At 45.8% G+C, this 20,680-nt stretch overlaps 1 protein-coding gene across 1 annotated transcript in view; it reads right to left on the bottom strand.

The window, feature by feature from the left end:
* Positions 1 to 20,680, bottom strand: part of LOC119461005 (glutamate receptor ionotropic, kainate 2) — a 114,740-nt gene that overhangs the window by 34,759 nt on the left and 59,301 nt on the right. The window contains exons 6-11 of the mRNA XM_037722177.2: positions 16,502 to 16,660; positions 14,148 to 14,252; positions 13,378 to 13,476; positions 8,555 to 8,746; positions 6,186 to 6,350; positions 1,771 to 1,967 (exon numbers count right to left, since the gene is read on the bottom strand). Of these exons, the coding sequence (XP_037578105.1) occupies positions 1,771 to 1,967; positions 6,186 to 6,350; positions 8,555 to 8,746; positions 13,378 to 13,476; positions 14,148 to 14,252; positions 16,502 to 16,660 (917 nt within the window). The remainder of the gene's footprint in view (positions 1 to 1,770; positions 1,968 to 6,185; positions 6,351 to 8,554; positions 8,747 to 13,377; positions 13,477 to 14,147; positions 14,253 to 16,501; positions 16,661 to 20,680) is intronic.

Here is a 20,680-nt window from a genome sequence, read left to right as displayed (position 1 = left end):
TCCCGACACCATAATAGTCAACGGCACCATCTGGTCAACGTGGGGCATCAGCAAACGCCCGCGCCACCACCGACTCACGAAGGGAACTACGAGGCGTGCCCGCGACGTGGCAAGACTTCCACATTACTGCAGGCGCAATCGGTGGGTTTCACCGCCCATAATGCGCGGAGGATGCAACGATGCGATACAGGGTTACTGGGAATAACATGTTTACCCTAAACTCATTCATGTCCGTTCGACATCTTGCTGATTGTTTATTTAATTTGCTGTTTATCGGAAGTGTTGTGCATATAAGTTTCTCAAACGTGACACACGCTTTGACTGTACGTGAGCTATGTACAATGCATTCTATTTTTTAACAGAGGATCTGTTTGAGCCGGGCGTCTACATAATGTGTCTCCTGAATCGAAAAATGTGGACCGATCCTGGCGGCATTGCAGAAATGGCCCAAGCACAATGGTACATACCCCTGTGGACTAGCGAAGCTGAGCCTGGCTAAGTCTAGCTAAGCATGGTTGGGACTACTTAAGCCTACTCAGTCATCGATAGGCAATTGATAGCTTATAAATGGCTAATCGATAATCGATCAAGAATCAGTAAATCCGGAAAATGTTGCGGATGACTCGGTAGTGCTTAGCTTAGCCCAAATACGTGGCCAAACGCTTGCGATAGCCAATAGATAGCCAATCAATAGCTAATCGATAATCGACAAATAATCAATAAATTTCTTGAAATGCTGTGGATGACTTGGTAGTGCTTAGCCTAGCCCAAATACGGGGCCAATGCCCTGCGAAAGCCAACCGATAGCCAATCAATAGCTAATTGATAATCGATCAATAATCACTAAATTCCAGGAAATGCATGGGATGACTTGGTAGTGCTAAGCCTAGCCCAAAAGCCAGGACTACCTATAGGTGCCTATCAGCTACACTGTCTCTTTAGCATTGTGCCTCCAGTGCAAGCTACGCTATTTCTTTTTTCTTTTTTTCTTTTACAGATACAGTTATGCCGACGTATGTCTAGGGTAGCCAAATCCTCTGTAGCTGTTCGATCAACTTTTTTTCCGGGTCTCCCGCAACGTTGTTGCAAATAAACTCAATTGAATTCAATTTAGTCTTGATGAACGTTTTGAAAACAGAAGTTTCAAACATGAAATATACGCAGGCTCTCGCCGGCTCTCTCCTGTGACCTCGTTGACAAGCGTCTACAAAAGTGTCGTTCAGTCGCCGTTTCGTGAATTGCTTTAGCTTTGCAATGCTGTCACGCTTCCCAGATCTCAGACCCCTCTTTCCCCCTCCTCTCAGAGTTGGATAGTGAACCGGATGCAATCCTCATTGACTTCCCCACATTCAACGTGTCGAGCATGTGGCAAATACGCTAGCGCTAACCATACTTTCTGGGTATGCCCTGGAGCAATCTCTTCTCTATGATATTTAACTCGCTCAAACGTCCCATCCTTTCTTGGACACCTCTGCATAGCTCTGCGGCAAGAGCTATGAGCCCTGCACTTTGGCTACTGCTGGTGGCCTGCATAAAACAGGTCAACTGGTTCAGACAAATGGACTGAGCACGACGACAGGTTACCCAGCTGGACTCCGACAGTGGCGACTTGGACTAGGAGTTGTTAAGAAATACCGTGTATATATATATATATATATATATATATATATATATATATATATATATATATATATATATATCACTCTCTTTCCACTTTTCGGTCACTCTTATCAGCTAAAGTGCATGGCGTATAAGTGAAGAACGTCTTACCTGGGGTCGAGGCTCACTCTCTGATGAAGCAGAGTCGTGAGCACGAACAGGAAACAGTTGAACAGGTTGAAGCGGTTCTCCATGCACTCGCCACCTTTACCGTCGTCCACCAACATCCACTCCCGGAAACTAAGCCTCGCGCTGATGTACATCACGAATACGGTGCATGCCGTGGCCAGCAGGATGTAAATCCATACCTGGCGGATAGGTTCAAGGAAGTAGAAATTAGCAGCACTAACGCGAGCGTTGTATCAATTGCTATCAAGGAAGAATACAATGGCTCTAGTTTTTGTTCCCAGCATTCAAATAAAAAAGACGTTAAGGGCTAACTCTTTTTTTTTTCATATCTCTATGTGAAAAGGAGTAGCCGGCGCCAATTAAAGGCGACATCTCCGAAATACCACATAAGAAAGGGAAGGTATGTTCCATATACACGCATATATTACACACACAGCCATGTCGGGACATATTTCCCGACACCACAGGTTCAGGCGAAACAACAGCGCCACAAGTAGCTATATGATCGCTGGGTACACGACAACAGACACCAAGCAACACACTAGAATCCGTACACAACACAGGTCTTGCAGCACACATAGTGTGCTGTGCACAACATGCCAACATACCATACAAACCGTACACACCATACATTACTTTACTTAAGGCAAGTCTTGATCACAATAATAATAAAAAAGACAAGCGTGAACAATAAATTGGCGCTGTCTAATGCGTTGTCCTAGATGCACTGTCAATGTAAATTGAAATGTAAGCCAGCCAGCTCAACTAATAACAGTTCACTTCAATTCTGCGGGCGCAAGTGCATGGTTGGGACATTTGCGGCAATTAGTCCGTGCGCTGAGTTCGGAGGCTGCAGCGTACTTATAGAGACAGAACGCACGAGGGTATGACACGGCACTTTCATACCACGGCAAATAAAACTAGTAATTTTTTTGTTAGTTCTTTTTTCAATTTAAACGTCACATTATAACCTGCATTTCAGAGCTACATTGCATGTTTAGTTTGCGCCCTCATTTTTGATTTTGGCGCGACTCCAAACAAGCAGCACTCGATCGACCCTTTCGGCGCCGTTCCACTGGAAAAATCCAAGGCCTGTAAAAATGCAGACCACGTGGGCGGCCTTTCACTATACCTATTTTGCATCCTTAGCAGCACGTAACCCCCCTTAGCCCGACTTCCACAGTAAGTACACCGCGCCGACCTAGCACACGTGCCAAAACAAGCATCTATGAAATGATGGTGTTTTAAGCGTTCGTATTAAATTTTATTTTAAAATGCGTGAGAGCCGAGCGACCTCTATCGTACTTGCGGACAGTGAGCGTGTTTCCGCGATTATCGATTGTGTGAACCGGGACCTATTTGCACACGGACTGCACCGCGCCAGTCTCGAGGGTCATGCGCAGTCTGTCAATTTCGATACGCGAGGGCGGCAGCGGTCGCATGCATAAACCGGTGCTATTTCTCTCGTCTAAAACAAGGCTTCTTTTGCCTAAAGCTTAGCTTCACTTAGGTTCTAACACATGCGTTCAATGCGCATTCTATTTCTTTTTTTTTTTTTTTGCTATTCTTCAAGGTTTTTTTTTTTTTTCGTTTTAACGTTCCTGTTAAAGGGGTTGATACTTCAAATTTGGCTTGCGCGCTCTTTGTTTCAAACGTTTCTTATTGCTCCAGGTAGCATGATACACGCTCGAAGATTCGTATATTCTCAGTAAATAAATTAACATCGCATTACTTATGTGAACGATTTTCGGTTTCGGTTTCTGTGCGCCGAGTTGGACAGTGACGTCACTGTTTAGGAAGCTTGGTCATACGGGCCTACAAAGCTGCGACGCACGCACCGCTGCATCGTCTGCCCTCGTATAAACGTTCCGTACCAGCGCAAGTAAACAAAACCACGCCGACAGTTGTCATGGCTAGCTGCGGCAGCTCCGATTCCCACTCTGCTTCTGCGTCCGATGCAGCTCACTGCACTCTAGACTCGAGGCTGGGGCACGCCCGGTGCTGTGGGTCACCGCTCATTGTACGTCGCTCCAATGTAGTATGACGTCACTAAAACTTTCGTTACGCTTGCAACACAGTGACGTCGGTGTCAATCGCGCTAGCGATGGGTCTCAATCGCGAGAACGAGGATTTAGGCACTCTTTGGAAGCGAATTACAATATATTTGAAACGTTTGCAGTGTCCAACACTTCGTGTTGAGTATTCTTTCATACAGTGGAAGCCTACAACAATCTTTTTATAGCCTCAAAATTTGGCGTCTCAACCCCTTCAAGTGTTTGAGGAGTGCCGCTTGCGGCTGGTGTTCCAAATGAGTTTCGAAAAAGATGCTGTTTTACTGAACTTCTGGGGAGGCAGTTTCTCCGCATCAGTGCGCGTTAGGATGTGGTTTACGCATTGAAACACAAACACGTCTGCCGATAGTCTGCCCCCAGGCGCAATACTAGCGAAAAGGCAACGTGAAAAGTTTTAGGATTAGCGAGTAAGTTTTGTTATAGCGTAGATATTGGTTATAGCATAGATATTTAACAGCCTATGAGCAAAATTTTACCTTTGAAATATAACTGGATGCGTCACGAAAAGCTTACGAAAACGCATTTTTGAAATCGAAACTGAAAAATGAAACGCGGTCCTTACCACTCGCCGGAAATGACGCACGATCGACTCAGAACATTGAGAACCAGCGCGGTTCCTCAGTATTGCCTCCGAGATTAAAGGGTGACCGTGGCGTGCTGATAATCTCGGAGGCTGCGTGCAGGGATTGCCGTCAGTTCCGTTAGCTATCACTTGCACGCGTCGTCTGCTGATGGGCTATATAAAAGCTATATAAAAGTCATATAAAGGCTACATAAAGGCTACATAAAACCTATATAAAATAAAACAGTAATCACTCTTGCAGCTTTGCCAAGATAGTTTAGATAGCCTAGACTATACTCAGTTGGATAAGCAGTTTAGCCGAAGTCAAATTTTACTGTGGTTGGCCTTTAAGATTTGACACCCCATTTCGTCGTACAAGCCTCCACACGACCTTAATTTTCGATAACAGCGCTTGGTTGACACCACTTCATCCCAGATCTTCCCGTTGCAACATTCGTCTGTGATGTGTCTGCTGCCTGTAGACAGCAAATAATGACCTGCGTTGAGTCGTTGTAGACTTCGATGTTGTCTCCTCGAAGCTGTCTTCTTCGCAGTCTCAGAATTGCAACCGGACTTAAGATGGCGGCTGTCCGGCGAAATTAGCCATGAAGCTGTGTAGCCCGAGATTTGTGACATATCCTCAGTGCGGATTATTTCTGCGACTTCCGTTGCATGCATAGGCCGCAGGGTAGACATCTATTCTTTCTCCAAGGATTCTTTCATTCGTTTCATAAAACTACTTTCGGAATAAAAATACCAAATGAAAGTTCTCAATATTTACTAACATTTAGAACTCTGCAGTCAACTGTCAGACGCTACAATAGGTTAGTCTTGAGCCCGGGCCAGGCAGGACTTAGCCAAGCATGTAACAATTGTTAGCCAGTAAAACACGGTCACCGGGAAGACGATAAACCAGTACGCATTACACAATACTATTCCTTTCCTATTATACCACGCGGCACGGCGACACTGGGGCTGACCATTCCTGCGACACCTATGATTAAATTCAAACACAATTCAAACCATTTTCTGCAAGGTGGCCTCCGCTTATCTGTTACCTGACGCGTCAGGGTACTGAAACAAACGAGGGAGGAGGTCGGAGTGATGTCGATTACGGATGACCAAACGAACGGCCAGACGGACGGACTGACATCATTGTAGTCTTTCAATGTCGCCCCGCGTGCAGTCTATCACTTACAAGAAGAAACACACAACACCTTGATTTGGGCGAGTTGCCTGATCTTGAAGGTATGTCGAAGCTGCCTGGTGGGACGAGGACATAAAACATACGCAATATTGGACAAGCTGGCAATGTTTCAATGGCAGTACGAAAACACTGTAAAACAATGAGCACGGTAGCCATTTAGCCGCACATTGCCTTAAACGCGCATGCGCTGTACTGTTTTTCGTAACACCAGGTTCCTGAAAAATCTAAACAGCTAAAGATAAAGAGGAAGGGTTGAGGCGTGACGTACATGAAAACCAAACGATCCTTGTGTCAGCGCGCCATCAATTAACCGACTGAACAAGAAGTGTCATTTCTGAATAAACACCTGTATTTATAGCGTCACATCTGCGCATGCCGATCAAACAGGATGATTTTTTTTGTTACTTTCGGCATAACTATATATGACAGGTGCGTTCGTGCAATAAAATTTAGTTGGCTGTCAGCGCTAATTCTGCTGCGCATGTCTAGTCTCATCGCGATGCTTCTATTATATGCCTTTCACAAACACGCACGCGAGTCGTGAAGGACCACTTGCCTCTCGCGTCAGGGGCAGGAAGAAGGACCAAATGCCCCCGGGGTTCCTGGGTTCTCCTTTCTTTGAGACCGCCACCAGACCAGCCGTCATGTAGGGCAACGTGAAGTCGATCACCCGCTCTCGGTGCTCGGTGATGGTCAGGTCGGCTAGAGCCAGGTCAGCTCTCTGCGAACCGAAGTGGTAAGACGTCACGAGCAAAGAAGCATGGCTGCAGCGTCGTGATATAAGAGAAAAGTGTAGCACTGAATTGCTTGTTTGTTATTGACAATGCTACGACATTGTACAGCGAAAAGCTCTGCGCCGTTATATATGTCTGGCACCGTTGCCTGTCTTCGATATATAGGTAGTAAATTCCGGGGCGCCCCGAAATTGGCGCTACTGTTCTTTAGGCTACAGAAAGAAAAAAAAATAGTGCATGGATTGTACTTATCATTTTTGTCGCTGGTTCAGTATATATTTTCCCTGTCGTGACCACTTTCGTCTATGAGTGTCATTGACAATATCAGCCACCTATACTCAAGCATACGTTTGTCATATACGGGTCGGTGTGGCTTTTATAATGTGAATGACACGGCGGTACACATGCGAAACAAGTCTGGGGCAAAATTCACAAAATCTTTGGTTCGTAAGTGCTTTTTGCCATTGACCGGGCGCCTCCGCTAATTGTAAGTCCAGCAACAGGACTGCCTGGAATTTGCTCTTACGAGCAATTCTACAGTGTAAGAGCTCTTTGTGAATGCGAGCTCTGGGGCCGAATTAACAAGTTTTATTGTTTGTAAGTGCTCTTTGCGTTTGGGCGATGGCCTTCGCTAATAATATGTCCACCATCACAATTGTCTAGCATTTGTTCTGACGAACAGCTTTTAGCGTAAAGCACTTCTTTTGAATACGAGCCATGAATGTGCCGGCAGCAGTGCCGATGTTTTACAGCGAAATATAAGCAGTGCCTACTAATCCTACTACAGGCAGGGTTTAGCGCTATCCGCGCCATCTGACGAGGACCATTATAACAGGCCGAAACGCTTGATTGGGCATATACTCGGAGATGGCGCTACTAGCCTTGTAGTGTTGGACTATTGATTGTGCGGTTCGATAGGGCCTCCGATATTATACAACGGGGGCCCCGCAGCAATCTCGGAGGACACAGATCGAAAAGCAAGCTCTAGGGGCACCCGCGGTGCGCCGCCACCACACTAGAACATTTCCGGCGACTCATGTGCCGGGGCCATACATACCAAGTGACGCGAAATTGGAGTTTCACCTTTTCCGCATACTTCTTATCTTACCATTTACGGATTACCAGTTACCGGAGCCGTGGACCGTAGTAGGATAAAGCCCCTGTATAGTAGGAAAGGCGGTAGCGGCATCTTGTGACACTTTATCCAACTACAGTGCGTTTGAAACAATTATGAATTGCGTGAGTGTTCTTGTCGAAGGGAAAGTGATAAAAGGACGGCATGTTAACAATTCGGCCATTGGCAACTATCTACGCCCGCAATTAAGTAGAATATGATAGGTCACTGCGGTATTAGCATTGTGTGCTTTCTGGTTAAACTCTGCGTCATAAAAAATCGGTTAACAGCGTTGCTAGTAAGCTGCGTACACCTCTTCGGTGGTAACCCGGTAATCCGCAAACGGTAATAAGTTTACGTACAAGCTAAACGTCTCTATTATCTCATCATCGTGGGCGCACAAGGGTGGTTCGTAGTTACTGTAACCCCACAACAAGCAAATACCTGCGATTGCACTGTGATCGAAGCGATAATGCATTAGTGCAAATACAGAAGGAGCAGTGGAAATTATAAAAACAATAAAAGAGGATACCTCTCGTCGGGAGCCAGGCTCAAAGATAACACGATCATTACCTGAGACTAGAAGCCAATCTCATTAAATCAACGATTCTGATGAGTTCGGAGATTTTAAATAATGTTCACATAAACAATTATTTGACAAAAAGATGCTTATCCGCGATATATATATATATATATATATATATATATATATTCTTCTAGGAATTTTCGATAAAGCATATGTGCTTAAAACATTTTAAAACGATGACATCACATTTTACTTCACACTTCATGAGTCGCTTATGCAGACCCCGTTCATTGTTTTCATCGGCACATATTCCAATCACAGGAGGATTAGCCACGGACTTTTCCCGGACCCTTTTGTTTATTTATGCACATCAACAAATAATTCGGAAATCTTTATTACACGATGTCATATGTTCGCTTTGACGCGATGCCGATATGCTTCTAGCTGTAAGAAGAGGTTCGGACAAGCTTAATCTGTCCAGAAGGTGCGTTTTCATGCGCACTTCGTAAACTGAATAGATGGTTACCCCGGGGCATACAGGCTGTACTTACGCCGGCTATCACTTCTCCAATCATTCCGTCCCAGTGTCCCGAAGCATTTGGACTGCCACGTTTGCTGTCCGCCACAACATGGAGCTCGTATTTGAAGTCCATTTCCGCTGACAGCTTGTCAAGTAGGTCGACGCAGAAGCCACTGTAGACATTCTTCCCGTCTATTACATTTACCATCATGAATGGACTCACCTGCATTTAAGATAAGTGTCGATTAAAAGGCGTAGCAGATACAACAGGAACTACAAACTCAGAGACCAATGGGGACGGTCCTAGAACGCCGGGCTATACAGTCGTCATACCAAAAGTCGCTCAAGGCATTCTTGAAGTTTATGTGATCGAGTGGCCTATTTTCATTCCCACAGGCGACTGGCAGTGGTCACGCGACCAAGTTGGTCGCATAGTGACCAGTCGCAAATCGCCGCAAATGATCGCTTGTCAAAAAAAAAAAAAAAAAAAAACGACCACTTAGGGCCACTTGCTCACTGTTCGATTTTTTTTTTCAGTCGCGCGAACGCAGTCGCAACACTGCTGAAATAATGAAGTTCGCGGGAACAGGGCGTCTGTATACGCTGATGCTTATTTTACATGGCCATGCAACTGTGAGCATATGGCGACTGGCCGGTCGCACCTGCCCGTGTGAACATCGGTCGCCTTCAGTCGCTTTCTGTTGCCAGTCGCAAATGGTCACGCGACATTCTCAAGTCGGTGGTGGGAATAAGCCTTAGAAGAACTGTAGTTCTCCCAGATGCTCCCCACCTCTTCTATTTTATTTGCAGCATTTGCATTATTTATCCGCTATTCTTGCCGTCTCTATCCCCCCAACCCTTCCCGATTGCAGGGTAGTAAACCGGAAACACTTCCGCTTCCCCTCCCGCCTTTACCATCCCAGTTTTCTCTCTCTCTCCCTGAAAACAGCGTCGATCGCTTCTAAACATTAAGTGCAAAATTAGGATAGGTTAGGCTAGGCAAGGCTAGGTAACCTTCTTGCCGCGAAAAATGGTAGAGAATGAGCTCTGTTACGCGTGTATATTTTCTGTCTAAAAAAAAAAAATCGGAAACACTTTTGATTCAACACAGTGTTTCTCCGCCAAGTACTCCACAAAACAAGTTGGTGGCTATAATTGAGCGGTAATACGAACGCGCGATACATTTTTGATTAACTGGGAGACGTTGAAGAAGGCCCGCGAGAAACTCTATTTTCGTATAATTCTCTCCGCAGGAGAGGCTCTCTTCACCACCACAATCATAAAATAACACTTACAGATAACCATAAATTTGTGCCAAAAAGAAATTTACTGAGATAAACAGTGTGGGAAGTTATTATCCGCAATATTAAAAGAAAACTGAAAAATTGAAGGACGCTTAAGCTTCGCCTTCAAGAGTAGAACACGATATCATTCAAATATCCGCGGCTGCTGATCAGGCTTCCCGGCAACTGCAGCTTTTTTTGTCGAAATTCGCCTCCGCGCGCAGCTGCCGAGGAGGCAAGCGCCATCTGGATGGTGTTTTTGCAAGGAAGCAGCCGCGGTGCGCCACTGTATGAAATATAGAAACGCTAGAAAAGGGGTGTGTGATTGAGTTTCGGCGTAAGAGCAGTATATTTTCTAATATATTCAAATTACCATCCGACGCTATCACGTCTGTAGGTTGCGGTTAAGTCGTACTTGACTATTTTTCTGGCGGATTTTACTTTGAGAAATTCAATTTCGCTCACTAACGCCTTGCGCAACGCGGAAGGTCTACGCGGTCGGGGTGGTTCGGGATGATTATTTCCGCCAACGACGCCGGCGTGCCCTCGCCCACGCCGACACCGACGCTACAGTGGCTACCGACGCCGACGCCGGATTTACTGCGACACGGGGCCCTTAATGCTATCGCGTTAAAAAAAAAATACAAACGAATATCGTCGACGAGGTACTCCAGGAATTTAGGCGTAGAATGGTTCAACCATACGAAGAAGTGTAGACGCGGAAGCCTGGCGTACGGCCTTTTAAATTACTCATTCGGTAGTGCGGAGATAAATGAGGCCGTTTCTAATGGAGGTGTCGTGTACTTCTGCTCCAGATTGGAGCTCACAGCGACGCGCTTCCGGCTGTGCTTGGCGGTCGATACAGAGTTATCGTCGCGCGCTAAACTTTCGGGCCTTCGACCGGCTCTAACGCGTTCGGAGTTGTGACCGAACTTTCGTTAGCAATTCGTTTAGGATGATTAGTTTAGCTAGCGACCGTACGCTGTGGTCAGCAATTCGTCATCGGCGGTTCCTAAATGGGACACACTCCGTTCAAGCTGGCTGCTTGTTTGTCAGTTTGCGTTAAGCGCGATTTGTGGTATACCCTTTGAGGCACACAATTAACGCGGTCGCGACATCAGAGATATTAAAGCGATTCCATTCGCCGCCTCTATGGCATCTTCGATCTGTCATTTCCAGACAACTCTGGAAATGCTACAAAGCGTCGCGTAGGGCAGTAAATAAGCTTTAATAATGTTATTAATATTAATATTTATATTACATAGACTTCAGTATGGGTAATGAAGCCTGATTGAGTACTGCATTACGCGGTAACTTGGCGCCCAGCCGGGCGCTCTAATAGAAATATTCGAAGATGACATTGGTGTCGCAGTGATCGTGGATCAGTGAGCCAACCACGCTGGCTCTTATCAAGAAGGGTTGCTTGGTCTTTTTTTTTTTTCTTTTTTGAGATGAACATTTCTCTCAAACCACGCATTCTATTGCAGTGGTGCTTGGGCAAAAGCCAATATAAGTGTCCGGCTTTTGTATTTCTTTTTCAGAGGCCACGTAGCTTCCAGACGGATGACGCAATAATATTTGTTTATGATGGATTTTCCTGGGGTGGCTACCGCCTAATGTCCTGTTCCCTCTTCGTGACGTATGCAAATAAAAACAAATAACGGATGCCTAAAAACGAGGGGCAGAATACGTAAAGTTCATCGTTCGTAAACGCTTTTCGTGATTCGTCGGTCGACTTCGCTTTTGATATGTACAGAATTAGAAATGGCTGGAATTTTCTATTACGAACACTTTCAGCGAAGGAGCGATTTCCAGCCAATCCTGGTGGTAGACATATCGTTAGCGAAAGCGATCCACCAATGGCAAAAAGCACTGACGCACGACAAGCTTCGTGAATTCTGTTCTAGCTTCTTCCCGTACTTATCGTAAAGGCGACACGGGTTAGAAAATTGCAATATCTTTTCGCGAATATTGAAGGCTTACAACGGACATGTTCAGAATGTTGCATAGATAAGCGAGCATTTCAGTTGCGGCTCTTTTGGCTAGAACCACTGGCTCGTTTGCTCTGAAATTTTGCACACCAGATTAAATAGCAGTGGGTCGTATGGAATGCTACGCCTGTGTACAATACTGTCCCGCTTTATTCAGCGTAAATTCTAAGCATACGTAGAGCGCCGCGTATCTGGACGAAAAAGAACATTCAGATATTCTGAGTGTGATGGATGGTGGTGTCGCTTTCCGCCAGGATTGGTCCAGCTGTCGGCCCCGCCTTACCGCCTCCGCAGCGGCACGCCGACATCTCTATAGGAGCGATGAAAAGTTCATACTTGTAATGTATGCATATGTATAGTATCATATATATATATATATATATATATATATATATATATATATATATATCATCCCTTGAAAAAGGTCGGTCCACCAACCGAAACTGTTGGGAAAATAATAAACCTAAGATAACCGCGAAGTTGTGCTTCTGATTTTCCTATATATATATATATATATATATATATATATATATATATATATACGAAACAGAAAAGAAACACGATGAAACATCTTGAAGAATAGAGTAAAACAATGTTCAACAAAAGAAAAAGTAATGTCCGCTGTCTTGTAACACGTACACAAATGACAAAAAGTCCCACAAATGGAAAGTGAGGTCAGGATGTTTCAGAGAAGTAAGGAGCACACGATGAGCCTGATCACGCCAGGACCACACGTTAAACAGAATGCAACGCATGATCATTTTTTTACAAAATTTTACTGCGGACAAGCCAATGATTGTACCGGGCGAGTAATTTATATCGGGCTTCCTCATCGACGCTGCAATCAGTATACGTAGCAGCATTGCGCGAGCAGAACTCTTAACGATGAGTATGCTGCGCGAATGAGCAACGAAAGGGCCTGGCGTTTAACTTGTCTTGCTTCCTGGACGTGTGTGTTGAGTCTTGCACGAACGCAGAGGAGTTAGCCGAGATATATTGCAGTGTCTCAAAACCACGAGAGCACGGATTATACAAGATAAAACCATAAAGGTGCAGACGGCGTGAAATAGGTTTGGGCATTAGGGACCAGTAACGCTTATCTGGGCTCAACAAACATCTCTCTTCTCCTTCAAGCACTCATTTCAGCCCGTCCGTGACAATGTGGGCGAGATCTGGTAGGCAATAAGTATCTGAAAAACCATAACTCCGCGCTAAGGGCTGAGCTAAATTAAAATTTATTTTCTCTCTCCTGATCAATGATGTCTGGGGTACTGCACGTTTTTGCCGCTTGGGGTACTGTAGCAAAACGTGCAGAAAGATTTAGGTATCTACAGTTTGTGTGCCCGTCGCGAGCTTACGGATTTCTAAATTTAAGCGTTACAAGCGTTCGGCCCATCACGGAGTCGTCCCGCGTCTGGGAGGAGAAAAGCCTTTACAGGAAACTTCACATGCCCTCATCTTTTCGAATGTAACCCAATCGACGGAAGTGGTTATCTTATTTACAGGAAGTAACGCAGACGAGATGTTATTGAGAGCTTCTTAACACCACTAAAATGTGCCACTCGAATGATGCCACTTACGGCGACAGATAGAACCCGCAATACTTCGTCCTCGTCTTCATCATCATCCGCCTCGTCCTCGGTGATGTTCAAGCCAGTAGTAGGCGACCACGTTCCAATCTACAAATATAGTAGAGCACTCAGTGGGACGCAGATAACAAAGGGCACAGCTAAACAATGAGCGATTGATGCAAATCGTGATAATTACGCGTTCCCGCCGGGTAGCAATATTGGCTGACCGCCGTAGGAAAATTTCTCGGTAGCACCAGTTTGTCACATAAATTCAGATTAGTGAAGTTTTGATCAAGCACGAAGCTGGGTACAAGCATGCCAAACTTAATGCCCCTACTAAATTGCCTTGATGCGCCAAGTATAGCATCGTCTTGTTTTTTTTTTTTTTTTTTTTTTTGCGACTTATAGACCGACTACATGGTTTCCCAATTTTCTGTCAGAAAAATGAAGAACACTTGAATGTCTTTTTTTTCGAACTTTTACAAGAAATTAGTTGCTGCTTAAGTAAAGAGTTTGAAGGCGACCATATAACCCCCAAAAATTCTATTTTTCCCATTTTTCCCTCGGTGTTCAGATATATTTGACGGGTTTTAACTTGAGTTGAACTTTTAAGTCGTCGAGTATCTCGAAGTATCCTTCAGTTATGCTGTAATATTGCCTGTGACTGCGCGAGATGCTCAGTGCTGATGAACCTGTGGAATCATAACAGTTTGCGTATTCCACTGCTGTGTTGTTTTCATAAATGACTGCAATCACAACAAAATCAAAACTGTACATACCTCCTCTAATCCATCCAGTCCGAGTTCGGTCACATAGAGCTTAACGTCGGTCCGAACGCCTTTGTTGTCAAGTTTTACCATGCCTGTAAGTCCATCAAACTGGACCTGGAATTTCGTAATTCAAAATCAGCTATTTCATTTCATTTATTTCTGAAAGTGCCCAAGAACAGCTCTACGCCTGAGTATTGGAGCATTTGTGTTACACAAAGTGGGGGAAAAAAATAAAAACAACAAACAAAACAGAAAGCCTGAAATTACAGTGGTAAAATGCAACAAAAAATTGAATTACATCAATGACAGAAGTCAGATGATGAGCAAATACAAGAGCTGAAAATATCAACATCTTAGCGTAAGGTATTTTGTTGTGTCACAAGACGTGTTATATCGTTAGAGGTGCAAGAGCAATTATCGTAGAAAATGCTGGGGTTAAGCAAGTTTGGGCGAGGCGCGCATAACGTTACAGCCGACAGTAATTGCGGGCAGGAAAATTGGTTATGAATTAGTTTATACAAGAATAAGTAATCGTGATATTTTCGCCTTATTTCTAGGGGTGTAATATTAAACATGGGCAGTACACGCTCATAAGCATCAAATACACAGTGTCCCAAAAATGGATCGTACAGGATACGAATGAAACGTCGCTGAACACATTCAATTTTAGCCACATTGGTCAAATTAATACAGGTCCATACAACGGAACTAAACTCTAACTTGGTGCGGACAATAGAAGAATACAAGAGAACAAAGCAGTTGACATTCGTAAACTTTTTTGTCATTCTTGATATCAGACCTAACTTTCTGTAGGATGCATTAATTAACAATGCTTGAAACATGCTGTTCGAAAGTTAGTCGGGAGTTAACCAATATTCCTAAGTCGCTATGACTTCATGATCTCAATCCACTGAATTTTCCCACTTTCTCTACTTAAGAAAAGAAAAGAAAAGAAAAGAGAAGAAAAAGAAACTTACCAGAAACACTGGGATGGTATAACGAAAGTTGTGCGATTGTAATAAACCGTCTTTTGCGGAGGCATGTCCATGAGTACAAGATATCGTGCAAAATATTGTAGTGACGCCGATTACGACTATGATTATACAACTTCAAGCTATTAACACAGCGAAATGATGTCGATATGATGTCCTTGTGGTCTAAGGCACTAGCTCGCAATCACACAGGACATGCAAATCGCGAACGGGACTAGACTTTTTTTTCCCTCCCAATTGCTTTTTTTTTGCCCTAGTAGACCGACAGACATCGCTAACAGCACATTCTGGTATCTGGCACAGGCTATGGTATCGAGGAACAAAGCGAATCAAATCAACGGGATGGCATAAGGACTTCGCCATTGAAATATCAGGAATCATCGGCGCCGAGGCATGAGAACAACATTTCTGCGCACCACGTGACGGCATTTCAGCCTGTTTAAGCAGGGCTGTCAAGGACGTCGCCGACGATGTGAAAAAAAGTTGTCGCAGTTTCACCTGAAAGGTGAAGCATCAATTGCGATAGCAAACTTGTAGAGAGCTATACGGAGTAATGATATTAGCTTTATCAGCTGTATAAACTTGGACATGCAGCAGCATCGGCAACACGCAGAACTGTTGTCGACGCCATCCGCGTTTTGCCCGCGTTCGCTCAAAATGCGTGCGGCGTTGGTGACTGTTGCTGGAGCTCTGATATAAATAGGCACTGCGTGCCGCAGCTAAACGTCGCCTCCCTTCCCTCCCCCTCCCCCACGGCCTCTCGCTCGTCGGAAGAAGGCGCGTTTGCTCTACATACATGGTGATTGTGAAGGAGAACAGAGACGCCTACTTCTGCAGCCCTTAAGCGAGCACGGCGCAGAACGCGCGTTTGTTCTCCGCCGTGCGTTCACTCCCCGTGAAAGACGCGCTCCTCGCGCCCTTTCACTCGCACATACAGCGTTCGGCGCGCGGCGACGATTTCATCTCCAAATGACGTCATACGGAACCTCACGGCGACGGCGACGGCGACGGCGACGCCGACGGCAGAAATCTGCTTTTGAGTGTCCATATAATTGCTATCGCAATAATACTCGGAGCACTCCAGCAATATGAACATGAAGGGCAAGAAACTCAAGAGCCACTACCATCATCGGTGCAAATTTAAGGAAATCGGACAAATTTTTATTAGTCTAGCATGGCATTGTCCTTTATTTTATCTGGCGCGCAGGTATCTTTGCTCCAGTCTGTACGACTATCTCTTAAAAGGACATCCTCAAATGTAAAAAAAAGTGTACCCAGGTCCCAGTGTATCGAATTAGTTCGCCTCTTCAGCATTCTTCTGATAGTCGTTACAGACGGGCGTATTTTTTTTCAGGTCACAAACCTGTTTACCTTTTTCATCACTGCGATGAGCTCGTCAGTGTTGTTGTCATCCGAAACCGTGTCCTCTCTGCAGTCAAGCGCAGGAAACACTGCGTCCTTCCCGCCATTCCATTCGATGAGGCTCAGGGCGAAAAGCTTCACCGCGTCGTATAGCATGGCAGCGTCAGTCTGAAAAGAGTTCGAAAAGACATTCGCGAAATAAACATTCAGGTACATTCCAACACTTGCCTGTGCGATTGCCTTTTTCTTTCCTCTTTTTTTACGACGCTATGAATAGAGACCAGAACAGCTTCAAAAGAGGCCTACTCAGTCGCGAATGCTTGCATCTGATTTATTGGTTCCCTTTATCTGTCGGTTATATTAGTACACCGACCGCAACGAATGGGAAACACTAGCGTGAGTGACATGGTCTTCTATAAATTTATTTATTTATTTACTTGTTTATTTACAATACTGCTAGTCTTGAGACCATAGCAGGTGGGCATATGATTACGCATACAATGCATGTTTTATATAACAAACGGTAGAAACATCCAAACATGTGCAACAGTTTTTAAACTGTTGCTCATGTTTGGATAAACTTAAAAAGTGCGCTACCGTTTTTATTGTTAATTCAGGCAACCACAGTACACAGGCAGCAAGTTTTAATTCCTGCTTTTTGGCCAGAACTGGCCCTTGCGCCATTAAAGCCCATTAATCAATCAAGCTTTAATGTCGGCGTTTGTGAAGACTAAACCAGCTTTCTCGGCTTAGTTTGGCGCGTTCGGTCAGTCGCGCAGCAGTTTTGCGTGTATTCGCGGGCTTCTTTCACGCTCGGTAAAACACGTTTATGCAGCACGTATGCAACACTTTTATGCAACAGAAAGCTGTATGGGGAGTTTTAACAGCGACGCTGTTTAAGCCACCCGTAATTTGTGGTTCGTATCAAGAAACTATCAAGAAATAAAAGGAAAAAATGTGGTTGATCCCTCTTATATAGGAATCGGTATAGAACACGAAAGTGAAACGTGTCTTCACAGAAGTAGTGTAATGTTTATTGCACATTGATATATAATGTCTATTGGTGTGTTGTGGCTAAAGCGCCCTTAGGCGTTGATGCACCCACGCTGACGCCTGGTGGCACGTCTCCTCCATCACGACTACCAACGTCGATGACCATGAGCAACCGTCGTGCATTTGGAAGCTGCACTACGCTGCGCACGCTAGCACAACGCGAAAGACGAAGCACGTAACTGACACACTAATACAACGCGCAAGACAAAGCACGTAACTGAATCGTCACCGAGTCAAATCAGCGCGTACAGCGCGTCGTAATTGCAGCCTCCGCGATCAACTTCAGAAACATTTTCAGAGCTAATTGCGGAGGCCACGCTCCGCTGTGCTGAGTACGGTGAACGCCACCTAAGTGGCAGTTGGTAGTGCTTCTTGATGCCAGCGTCCCTTCGAATGCTGGCATCGAGGCGTCGTAGTGCTGAGACCACCGAAGCGTTCACTGTCGGTGCGCGTTAGTGTCATAATGCAGTACTTTTTCTGCTCGTAGGCGGCGGCACCGCCCCGAGCAAGAGCGCGGGTACACGGAGGAGTGTTAGATATATAAGGCGCGTCTGTGTAGCTCTCTGCAAATGCGTTTGTGGCGCAATGGGTTAAACGCTCGGCGATCTATCGTCGCGGACCGAGAGGTCGTGGGTTCGATTTCCAAATTTTGCATGTTTGTGGAACTTTTTCTTCTGGTTTCTTTCTTTGTATTATGTTCTATGACGTATTTCCGTGACGGAAATACGTCAGTGAAGTCTTGGTGGACCCCGGCATAAAACACTTTCGTGTTAAAAAAGGCCGTCATCTCTCCCTACGGGCAACCATGGTGGGATGCGAAAGCATCGCGGGGGGTGCGCATCGAGTTTCCGTTTCGTTTCACTTGGCAACACAACCCAATGAAAGTTAGAGTGAGAGAATGTATTGAGAAGAGAGGAGACGTTTGTAAGGGGTTGTTTTCGTTTGATGTGTACGTCGATTGCCGCGTCGTCGGGAACGTTCCTGGGTAGGCATTGCACGAGTTCCTGCACTTCGATCGGAACGTTCACGACTTGCCCTGACGCTGACGTCCGTTCTGGACGCTCCCGACCTTGCTCAGGTTGTTGTCGAACCAAAGCCGGTCGCACACGTTGCAGCTGTGCCCGAAGCTCGGAACGCAAGCAACCCCGGCTTCCCGAGCCTTCCTCTGCTCCGCGGCGGTGGCGCTGCCGCTGCAACTAGCGCCGGCGCCGACGTTGTTCATGGCGTTTCGCACATCGTTGCACAGAGAGAGAATGACGGAAGCACAGCGAACGCGCGCTGTATACTGCGCCGCCACACTTGCACCGCCTACCGGCGTACCCTTAGAGAGAGAGAGTGAGAGAGAGAGAGTTATATGCAATGATTTGCTGCTCCGCACCTGTGGCGGAGAGGGCGAGAGGGGAGAAGGAGAGCGCGCACCTGAGTAGGAGAGGAGAATGAGGGAGAGTTGCGTATGTACAGTATGGGTGCGGACGCTGCAGAACGGACACTGCCCCGGGCATAAGATGCTCTCGGATCTAATAAACTTTCTTGCCTAGGCGGGACTCGAACCCGCGTACCCACGGTCCCAAGGCGAGCGTCGTAACCACAAGGCTGTACAGCCTCTTTTTTTTTTTCCTTTATTGCTACAAACAGCACAATTACACAAAAACAGACATTCGAGGGAACAGACTCTCGGAACTGGCTTTGCACTATCCCGTTAATATTCGGGCATGTTTGACAATGATTCAACTCTGGGGAGCCATTCAGGCTCTGAGGTTTGAAACTGGCACACAGTAATAATTTATTGATGCTTTCCTTGAAATATACTTTAACGATTTCGCGTTGTCGTCTATGTCAGCGTTCCAAACTGCCATCCTAGATCGCCAAATGCTGTGGAGGCCCAAGAGCATAATGAGGTCAAGTGGAATACCATCCTCATTTTCAACGGGCAAAAATCGTATACCGAAAGGGTCCACAGGTAGGTCTTTCTTGAGAGTACGTTGTAAGATATCCCAAAAGAAAAATGCTTCCCAACAATCCAGGAATACATGCTCTATCGTTTCTGGCTTCCGATAAATGAAACAGTGAGTCCCCCAAGGTACGAAAAATCCCTTTTCTTCCAAATAAGTCTTCACATCTAATGTATTTGTATGCAATTTGAAGAAAAATGTTTTAACTCCTCCTGGTACACTCATGCTTTTAACTCGTATAAGGACGTTTGCCCATGATATGGTTCGCATAAATGCATACTCTTCAGGCGTGGCTGTACAGTCTTGTTCCTCTGTATAGATCACAAGGCTGTACGGCAAAGCCTGAAGAATATGCATTTATGCGAACCATATGATTGCGTTCGAGTGTCGTCGTCTTCGTCCACAGCTGGCGCGTTCGCACGCTCGTGCTTTGCGAGGAGAAGATGTTTCTCGTGCTCTGCTCGGGAGAGAGATAAAGAAAATTAGAGAGTACGAGAGAGAGACGCATTCACGGAGCGGGTCTGCTGGAACGCGTTGTCGGCATTGCAACGCGGTGGAACGCGGTGTCGGGATTGGAACGTGGTGTCGGTGTTGCTAGCTGGCGCTATGCAACGCGCAGTGACGGCCGTAAGTCCGAGAGAGAGAGAGACACGCATTCACGCAGCCGGTCTGCTGGAACGCGTTGTCGGCATTGCAACGCGGTGGAACGCGGTGTCGGGATTGGAACGTGGTGTCGGTGTTGCTAGCAGGCGCTATGCAACGCGCAGTGACGGCCGTAAGTCCGAGAGAGAGAGAGAGACACGCATTCACGCAGCCGGTCTGCTGGAATTGGCGCTGAGCCGTGCTCCCTCAAGGGCTGCAGAAGATAGCGCCAACCTTTCCCTTTCCCTCAAGAACCACTTATCATCTGCTGGAACGCGTTGTCGGCATTGCAACGCGGCGGAACGCAGTGTCTCTGTGTTGCAAGCATCGCTATGCAACGCGTAGTGAGCCTGTTGCATGCATGAAGAGGATGCCGCGGTGCGCGAATTCTACAGAGCTTGACGAAGTACGACTGTGGAGAACTTTCCGTGAGTCCGTCTTGCGAGGCCAGGAATGATCTCGTGACGGTGGTGTTGCGCATGCGCCAACATGCTACGTAAGCCATCAATATGTAAGCCATCAAGGCGCAATCAATCGGCCA

Source organism: Dermacentor silvarum, chromosome 8, assembly GCF_013339745.2.
Source record: "Dermacentor silvarum isolate Dsil-2018 chromosome 8, BIME_Dsil_1.4, whole genome shotgun sequence".
Taxonomy (NCBI): domain Eukaryota; kingdom Metazoa; phylum Arthropoda; class Arachnida; order Ixodida; family Ixodidae; genus Dermacentor; species Dermacentor silvarum.
Note: the sequence above shows the minus strand (reverse complement) of the source record. Positions and strands in the feature narration are given on the sequence as shown.